The following is a 9240-nucleotide window of genomic DNA, read 5'->3' as shown; positions in this document are numbered from 1 at the left end:
CCACATGGAGAGCAGACATGAGGGCTGCCTTCTCTGCTCTTTATGCCGGGAGGAGGACTCGTGTGCAGCCACAGAAGCCCTCCGTGTGCCGTGGTCTCGCACATCCGCCCTGGTCTCAGCTCCCAGCACGCATCCCACAGCCCACCCACCTCTGCGCCCGGATGTCTCCCAGGACGGGGAGCTCATATTCTGCCTCATCCTCTCAAACCTCAGCACCAGTCGTTTTCCCTTCTCATTACACGCGCCCTTTCCCACCAAGAACCTGGCTGAGCCCTGCATCTATCCCCTACTTATTGTGGAACAAAGCACATGTTCTTGGGAATCTCAGCCTCGATTTCCTCATGTGCCAAATAAGGATAATGCTACCTGTCTCCTACCAGGGCCATCTGAGGAAGAGTTGGGATGTGTACAGTGCCTGGCACATTGGAAATACTCGGTGTTTTACTGTTTGCATTTCCATTCATTCATCCGAAAAATATTTGCTGAGCAACCAGTATGTATCTGCACTAAGCTTTGTGCTGGAGATGTAACAGGGAGCCAAAGAGGTCAGGCATCCTTGCTTCCCGGAACTTATATTCCAGTGGAAGAGACAGACAAAACTCACCCTTATGTCCTGTGTTAAGTGTTACAAAGGACACTAGATGGGAAGTAACAGGCAGAGGGATGGTCCCCCTTTAAACAGAAGTGTCTGGGTAGCTCAGATGTGAATGAGGCAAAAGCGTTGGTCAGGACATGGTGGGCTAAAGAAAGAGCGCGACAGGTGTAGAAAGATGCAGGTGCAAAGGTCCTGAGGCAAGAAAGAACCAGCTGAACATAGGAAATGATAAAAGTTGAAGCAGGGAAGATATTGAGAAGGAGTTGGAGAAGTGAGCATAGGTCAAATCAGCCTGGTTTTTAAATCAAGGTAAGGAGTTTGGATTTATTCAAAGTGAAATGGAAATACACTAAAGGGTAGTACGCAGGGAAACTATGTCAGATTTGCATATTTAAGAAAAGTTGCTGCTGTGGGCAGTGGATGGAAGGGACACAAGTGACAATGGGGAGCCTGGTTAGGGGATTGTTGCAGCTCCTGCTCTGCAAGAGTTGTGAGTCAGAAGCTCAAGGTCAGCACAAAACACATTTTGAATGTATTGGCATAAAGTTGGCTCGCAGATCCCTGAGGACAGGTAAAATAGCCCATGGAGAGGGCAGTAATAATTTACCACAAACCCGATGGCACACCTTCATTCTCCTAAATTCGGGAGGTCAGAAGTGTGACATTAGTTTCACTGGCCCAATCAAGGTGTCGGCAGGACCATGCTCCCTTTAGAACAGTGGTTCTCAACCTGCCTAAAGCCTTTCATACAGTTCCTCATGTGGTGGTGACCACCCCCACCCATGAAATGATTTTCTTTGCTACTTCATAACTGTGATTTTGCTACGGTTATGAATCGGGCAGCCCCTGTGAAAGGGTTGTTCGACCCCCAAAGGAGTTGCAACCCACAGGTTGAGAACTGCTGCTGGAGAAGCTCTAGAGAAGAATCTATTTCTCTGTCTTTCCACCTTCTAAAACTGCATTCCTTGGCTTGTGGTGACTTCATGCACTTTAGAAAACATGCTATAGTATCTCGCTCAGTCATCACGTGGCCTCTTCCTTTGGTAGTCAAGGCTCCCTCTGCTTGCCTCTTAGAAGGACACTTGAACTATTTATATATTTGAGGCTCGACTTGATGACCCAGAATAATCCCTCCATCTCAAGATCCTTAACTTGATGACAGTTTCAAAGTCCCCTTTATTACATAAGTCAACATCCACAGGTTCTTAGATGAGGCCTGTCTATCTTTGGGGTTCATAAGTTAGCCTACCCTGGGGCATGTCAATATCTATTGGTCAGACAGAGGAGAAGGAGCTAATAAACAACAACAACAAACTGGCAGCTGAGGAAGGGAGAGTGGCCGAGGGTCTTGTTGCGAAAGCCAAAAGACTAGAGGGGATCGAGAAGGGCGGAAGTATCGATTGCTGCTGAGTAAGATAAAGGTGGAAGAGAAGCCTGTGCAGACGGCAGCATGGTTGGTGACCTTAACAACAGATTGGGACATGGGGGCAGAGCACCAGGACTGGAAACCATTGGAATGGGTAGAAGAAATGTATGTAGTGTGATGTGGTATAGGCGCAAGTGGGGATGACTTCTAAGGTTTGCTATCAAAGAGAACAGAGAAGTTGGGTTGAAGGGGATCATGGCATTAAGGGAGAGGTTTTTCGTTTGCTTTCTGGTTGTAGTGGTGGGCATTGCTAAGGATATCAGAAAATGATGCAGGAGATAAAAGTGATAACTGTAAGAATGAAGTCCTTAGGAAAGCAAGAAGGAATGGGGTCTAGAGCCAAGTAGAGACTGTCCCCGATAGAAGCAGAGAGGCTTCTTCCACGATAACGAGAGGAAAGGATGCTCACAAAGGAAGGTAGGTTAGGTTTTCTCAGAGAAGTGAGGCAGGGGACAAAGGAATGTGGTATGGTTCAAGAAACATTTGAGAAGTCACCCTATGTAGGAAGAGACTGTCTTGTATTGTTTCCTTTAGTACTTATAACTGGGGTAGTTGCTACATCTCTGAAACATCATTCTTTTACCAGCCATAACCTCTCTAGATTAGTGATAGATAATCGTCAGTGATTAGCCAATGAAAACCCTGCAGATCACAAGAGCGTCTTGCCTAATCGAGTGCTGGAATATGAGCCCTGATGCTGGAAGATGCTCAGAACACACAGAGGCTGCCACCATGCACTCAATCACACCAACAATTTTTGGGGGGGCGGGGGGCGGCAAGCACTGTTTGGTAGCCACAAGTTGCCACCCGATGCTAACTAACAACGAAAAGAAACCATGAAAATGGCCATTTATAACATGTGAAACTTTATTAAACAGAGAAAGGGTGAAAACTACTTCATGGTTTTGTTTTCATTTTTTTTAAAAACTAAGGAAAAAGGAAAAACTTACAACTAAATAATGCGGGGTCTTACTAAAGATGAGTTAGAAATAAGGAGGAACCCTGGCGGTGTGGCGGTGAAGCCCTCGGCTGCTAACAGAGTCAGCTGTTCAAGCCCCCAACCATGCCTCAGAAGAAAGCTGGGGCCTCAGAAAGTTTTGCAGCCTTGACAATACTGTGAGGCAGTTGTACGCTGTCCTGCCAGGTCACGATGGATCAGAATCAACTCAAGGGCAATGGCTGATCAAAATTAATTAGGAATGTATAACCATCATAACCATTACATTAGTATGTAAAAATACGGCCTCCACGTGCATGAAAACTGCCTAGCACATACTAGACGATCACATGGCGAGTGGGTGGCAGGCTGGATGGCAAAAACCTTTGGGTTCCCTGTTTGATAATGACATTCAAGCGAACTATGAAAGAAGTAATAGCAATTGAATACGGTTTTCTGTAAGACAGTCGCTTCTATCGAGTTACCCTCTTCCCATCACCAAGATAAAGATGAGCAAGTAGGAAAGGTTCCACCCCACCAGGGTTTGTCTGAGGTCCTCTTTGTTCACCGGGAAGTTCAAGTGGCCCAGGGCAAAGGCAGCGGCCCCATCCTCATTGGCCTGCCGCCGTCGCAGGGGACTGCATTTCTCAATCGACTAATCAACAATGCTGCTTTTATCAACCGCAGACTTGAGCCGTGGGCATGCTGTAAAGAGGGTGCAGATTGCCCGGTAGAGGACTGAGTTTTATTGTCCAGGATTTCATGTTTGCGCCTGGGCTTGGAAAACTTCGATTTTTATTTTCAGAGCTGATTCCAGGCTTGAGGTGCTGTTGCCCAGGAATCTCTTTTCCAAGCCATTCCTCCTTCCTATGCCTTTCCTTGTCTTTTCCTCCAATAAAGGGCTGTTTGTGTGTCGGTGAATTCCCCCCGTGTTTCTCATGTGCTGAGACTGCTTTTAGTTCACAGGAGATGGAAACTTGAAAAGACCCACCCAACTGAATGCAAAGCCCGGCTCAATTCCATTTCTGGCCTTTCTTTCAGAAAAGCTGCCCTCCCCATCAGAAGTCCCCACTAGTGTTTCAGAGAACTCCCTGACTCCCAGTGGGGGATCGGAGCCTGCTGGCTCACAGATTCCTGAAATGAAAATACAAACTCTCCAGTCATTTTGGGGGAAAATTCAGACATCGCTATAGAAACATATTGTAAAAACACATAACATGAAGTGAGTTGTAAACATTCAAGTATCAGTACAGGTTTGTATAAAAACAGCAGCAAAGGATGTTTTCAATGTTGAAGAATTTTAAAAAATACCTTTTGTAACAAACAGTGCATAGACTATGGATAAGGGGAATGGCCAGGAGAGCTGGTTAAGAATTCACTTTGTCAAATTCTGTCAACATTAACTTCGATATTTTCATGGACTCCTTAGAAAGTCCTTTTCTCTGGAACGACTTGGGGGAACAGTTTACGTAGCAATGTTAAAAGACACCTGGGGGCCTCCAATTAGTTGGCTGGGGCCTTCTAACTCTCCCCACAAGTTGTCCACCTTGGAAACATGAGCAGGTTAGAATTCCACCACCGAGCCCCCCATGTGCCACTTCACGTGGAAACGTTGATGGCTTACATAGAAAACGATGTCTAATCTCAAGGGTTTGAAAAAATGGGTAGTAAAGGTCTCTTTCAAAGGGTGCACCTACTTCAGTGAACTAATGCAGAGAAGAGAGGATGAGTTGGCCTTGCTCAGGCCCAGTCTCCCTTTTCCATGTTCTGTACCTGAGGATTAATCACAGCCCATTTCCAGAAATGCATGAAAACAAATTGCTTTGCGTTACGTTCCAGAGGATCAGCCTGATCCTGAAAACAGTGTCAACCTTTCCTGGTGAACGCAGTTGCTGTGGTCCAGTGTCCCTGTTAGCTGCCCTGGGCCGTCCGGCTATGGAACCTCACCCCTGCCCGTCTGAGAAAGACCAGACCCTTCACAGAGCATCTGTGGGCAGAGCGCAGGACTGGACCACCTGGTATGCCACCTGCCTCTTCAGAGAGTGGAGCCGGAGAGAGAGGGTCACCGTGGCCATCACGAGGATGAGTCCGATGATGAAAAGGATGACCAAGGCTGCTTTGGCTCCTCTGGGACCCAGGTTCTTGCCGAAGAAAAAAAGCTTCTCCTTATTGGGTTCTTCTGTGGGAAAGAAAGGGGAGGTGGAGGGTGATCAAGAGATTTGAAAATGGATCCTGGAGATGGTTGCCCAGTCCAGTGAATGTGATCAATGCTGTTGATAGTGAATAGTGAACATGGAGAATGTTATGTTAAACACCATAGGTTCCCAAATGTATTTCACCTACTGCTTCCTTTACAGGAAAAAAAAATTACTCAGCACCCCCTGGCAATTAAAAACCTCAGTGCTATGAAACAAGCAGCCATCCAAGTTGGACATTAACTAAGCTCACATGGAAGATGCACACCAACATCCGAGATCCAAGGATTGTGAATTATATAATCCAACTCCAGAGGAGGGAATAGCATCAGAGCTTAAATTGTGAGATTATGGTGTGCAGAGGGCTATGAATGACAGTGGAAGCCCAAAACACATTTTTGGGTATCTACTCAGGGAGTAAGCCTCTGGTGATTTCTCTCCGGTGATTTTCCTCTAACCACAATCGAGGGATGGGAATAACCTGGTGATCAGACAGAGCGTATTGGAGAGGTGATGATAGTAGATTAAAATGGTAAGCCTGACTTGAATGGTTAAAACTTGTCACTTGATCTCTTGGTGCCAGATCTAGGTTTTAATCTTTTCTGCTTTTTGTTTTTTCCATATTGGGGTTTTGTCTGTTGTATTTTGTCATTGTTGGTAGCCATCTTGACTCTACGTTAAGAGTTTTTCTGTGTGTTTTTGGTATATAAAACACAGGTTAAGTGAATCTAGAGAGACAATAAGTAGGATAAAGTTTCCCAGGCGATGTGGCGAGGAAGGTGGGGAGTTAAGAGGAGCGGATATCAAGGAGCTCAAGAAGAAAGAAAATGTTTTTGGAGCTGATTGTGGTAGCAATTGTACAACACAACTTGATATGATTGAACTATGGGATGGTATAATGTCTGGCTTAGCTAATAAAAGAGTTTGGAAATAATAAACATATACATACCCATATATATATGTAAAAAGTCTGTGCTATAACCTATAACCAGGATCAAGTGCAGGAATCTGCTTCTGCAGCCCCGCTGGATCTTTCCAGTACTCCCCAGAGGGTGCTTTCACTCTGAGACAGCTCATGGATATTTTCCATGATATTTCATTCCATTTCTCTACAAACTCTGGGAAGCCCTCTCCTATAGCTTACCACAGACATTTACAAAGAAACATGGGGCACAAGACCCTCTGCCTTTCTCCAAGGAATGGAATGTCTGGGCATTGGCATGCAGTGTGCAGAAGAGGAGGGCAGCATTACCATCAGAGGGATCAGAGGGCACAGGGGCCGGGTGAGCTTCTTCTTCCGAAGGAGACTTGGTAGAGTACGGGACCATATTGTCTGGACACAGAAGAGACACGGTGATTGGTGAATAAACAAGCAGAGCACATTTTTTTTCAGGATATGAGTTGTTTCGGGAATTACTCCAGGTCTCCAGGGAGGAGGCTACCCCACCAGTATCTGCAGATCTTTCTTGGACTCTCACTATTGTGTCTCACACCAGAACCCTTGCTGTTTCTACCCCCCATTCACCTTTCAACCTGCTGTGCATCCATTACCATCCACTCAAGCCTTCTGGCCTCTGAGAAGGCTTGGCTCCTCTCTCCAGACTGCTAGCCACTTCTTCCTTCCACTGCCTCTGAACCCTGAAACGCTGTACTCTGTCATGGCACCTATCATTCTATATGGTTTCACATTTACACATGACCCTGAGTTCCTTGGAGGTCCTCTGAGAGTGGTGTTACCTTGTGTTCCCTGTTTTGGGGTCTACAGGAAGCCTGGCACTTGCACCCAGCATCACTGACCAACAACAGTACCTAGGTTCCGGAGGACCGTGTAGGTCGTCTCCATGCCAGCGTGGATGTGGTCAGACACATGACAGTGTAGCAGCCACGTCCCTGGGTGATCCGCATACAGTTCGATGGTTTGGAAGGTCCCGGGAAAGAGATCAAACACATCTTCTCGGTAAGACTGATCTGTCTACAGAAAACAGAAAACACAGCCTGGGACTTTCTTTGTTCAGCCACAGAGCAAATAACATGCACAGAGTACAGGAGGAGGTGTCCCTGGGGCGGCACCCATGGCTAATGCCCCCACTTGCTAACCAAAAGGCTGGAGGCTTAAGTCCACTCAGCAGTGCCTCCAAAGAAAGGCCTGGCCATCTACTTCTGAAAAAGCCCACAAATCTTGGGTGATGTCAATAAAACCGTCTAATAAGGTAGGGGTGGCTGAAGTAAATCCAGAATGAAATGGAAATGGTTCATAGGGGAACAATCTACTAGGGGAACGCAAGGAGGCAGCCACCACACCCAGACACGGGGAGCCTCTTTCCCAAGAAGTCCTACTCTGGGAACCCTCTGAGAAGCTCTCCTCAGAGCACATTGCCACATGGGTGATGCTGTATGGACAACTTCCTGATGGCCAGCAGAAGGCTGCTGGATTCATAGAATGGCAGTTCCGGGTTACATGGGCAGCATTTGATGTGGAAAGCTGCTTCATTTAAACCAGTCCAGGGGAAGACCTTGATTGAAGAAGCTAAGCGCAGGTCAGTTCGATGGATTACAGTGCCCCCTGTTTCCCTAGTTGTGATGGAAGAATTGGGTAATGGTGAGAGCCCACATGTTTGATTTTTTTACCATTTCATCCCTGGCCTTACGGTCAGGCAAATGGACACTGGAGAACTGACTATTGGCGGATGAACCTTTAGAAAGCATTCTGGGAATTGAGAGGGTACATTTGAATAAGGCATGTTGATGCGCAGCACAAGAATCTCTTTCTTGGATTGGAAGGTGATTGGAATCAGCAAGTGGTACAATTGGTACAGGGACTTGAGGTGACCAGCTGGGTCCATGAAATGAGCAGACATGGACATAGTGCAGCAAAGCAGAGATAGGTTGAATCTAGACACATGCCTCATGCACCTCTGAGGCACAGAATGCTAACTAGGACTGCTCTGTCCATCAGCAGTGCAGCTAGAGACAAGCGGAGGGCTGTTCTCTGGGGCCAGGCCCTGCGCCTAGCTGGAAAGTCGATATCGTGGACCAATGATGCCAGAGGCACCAAGTGGCTGCAAATGGTTTCCTCCCAAGAGCTTATTCTGGCCTGGGCTTTGCATCTCTAGTGAAAGACGAAATGCCCAAAACACCATTGAGGGATTGGAACAAAAGACCCTGTACCAATTTAGGCAATCAACTTACATTACTCAGATGAAGGGACATGCCTTACAGGCCACAGGGTGCATCGGTGGGCCAAGAAACATTAATTGAACACACTAGGTTGAGCATCACTCATGGTGATAAAAAAAATTGGGATGGGCAATTAAAATATTTGTTTCTGAAATGAGTGGGGAGGGGCGGATAAAGACATGAAAGGCTGACTCACATGCCTTTATGAGTTTTTGCTCACGTTTAACATGACGGGAACGATCAGGGGATCACCACTTAACAGACTCCTATGCTTCTCTAGGGGATCTGGGGGAGAGGACATGGAGGAAGACTCTGGTTCCACATCACAGATTTTTCCCCTTCAGGATACTGTGGTTTCTCAGTCACTGATGGACGTACCCCCTGGTGTGTGTGATGCACATGAATGCTCTGGCCAAGTTCTTTCTCTTAGCCTAGGTCCTGCATCTGGCTCCACATCCTCTGGTCTCTGGTTCTTGGAACTTGAGCCAAGAACCTGAAATCTGATCTACCCATTTGAGTTTGTCAGCCCCTGTGGCCACCCGAGTCAGAAGTCTCCAGATTGCCACTTGACCCACAGACTTGGGACTTGCCAGCCTCCACAACGTTGTGAGCCGTGATCGTCCGTGAGTTCTATGAGATGTTGCTGCAGATCGCAGACCCCAAGGATGGAAGGAAGAGGACTGAAGGGAGGAAGAGTACAGCAGTTTGGAAAAGTTGGGTATCTGGGCCATTGTGAACCTTCACTTCATCGTGAACCTCCACTTCATAGGAACCAGCTTTGTGGAAACCTTGCGGCATATAATGCTACTATCAAACACATGGAGTTGCCTTGAGTTGGAATCAACTTGATGGCAACTGGGCTTTTGTTTTTGTTTTTGTTTTACCCAGAAAGAAGAAAACAACTGGGGGG

The 9240-nt window shown here is 46.8% G+C and overlaps 2 protein-coding genes across 2 annotated transcripts in view; both read right to left on the bottom strand.

Annotated features, from left to right (window-relative positions):
• PANX1 (pannexin 1) overlaps positions 1-1227 on the bottom strand; it is a 45545-nt gene extending 44318 nt beyond the window's left edge. Inside the window, exon 1 of the mRNA XM_013006255.3 lies at positions 1222-1227. Within this exon, the coding sequence (XP_012861709.2) occupies positions 1222-1227 (6 nt within the window). The remainder of the gene's footprint in view (positions 1-1221) is intronic.
• A 3707-nt stretch (positions 1228-4934) lies between these two features.
• Positions 4935-9240, bottom strand: part of LOC101638486 (ferroxidase HEPHL1) — an 88560-nt gene continuing 84254 nt past the window's right edge. The window contains exons 16-18 of the mRNA XM_013006243.1: positions 6963-7125; positions 6406-6486; positions 4935-5137 (exon numbers count right to left, since the gene is read on the bottom strand). Of these exons, the coding sequence (XP_012861697.1) occupies positions 4935-5137; positions 6406-6486; positions 6963-7125 (447 nt within the window). The remainder of the gene's footprint in view (positions 5138-6405; positions 6487-6962; positions 7126-9240) is intronic.

Source organism: Echinops telfairi, unplaced genomic scaffold (genome assembly GCF_000313985.2).
Source record: "Echinops telfairi isolate 266 unplaced genomic scaffold, ASM31398v2 ScPeMD7_7421;HRSCAF=8459, whole genome shotgun sequence".
NCBI classification, from domain to species: Eukaryota; Metazoa; Chordata; class Mammalia; order Afrosoricida; family Tenrecidae; genus Echinops; species Echinops telfairi.
The sequence above is the reverse complement of the archived record's forward strand: the minus strand, read 5'-3'. Positions and strand labels throughout refer to the sequence as shown.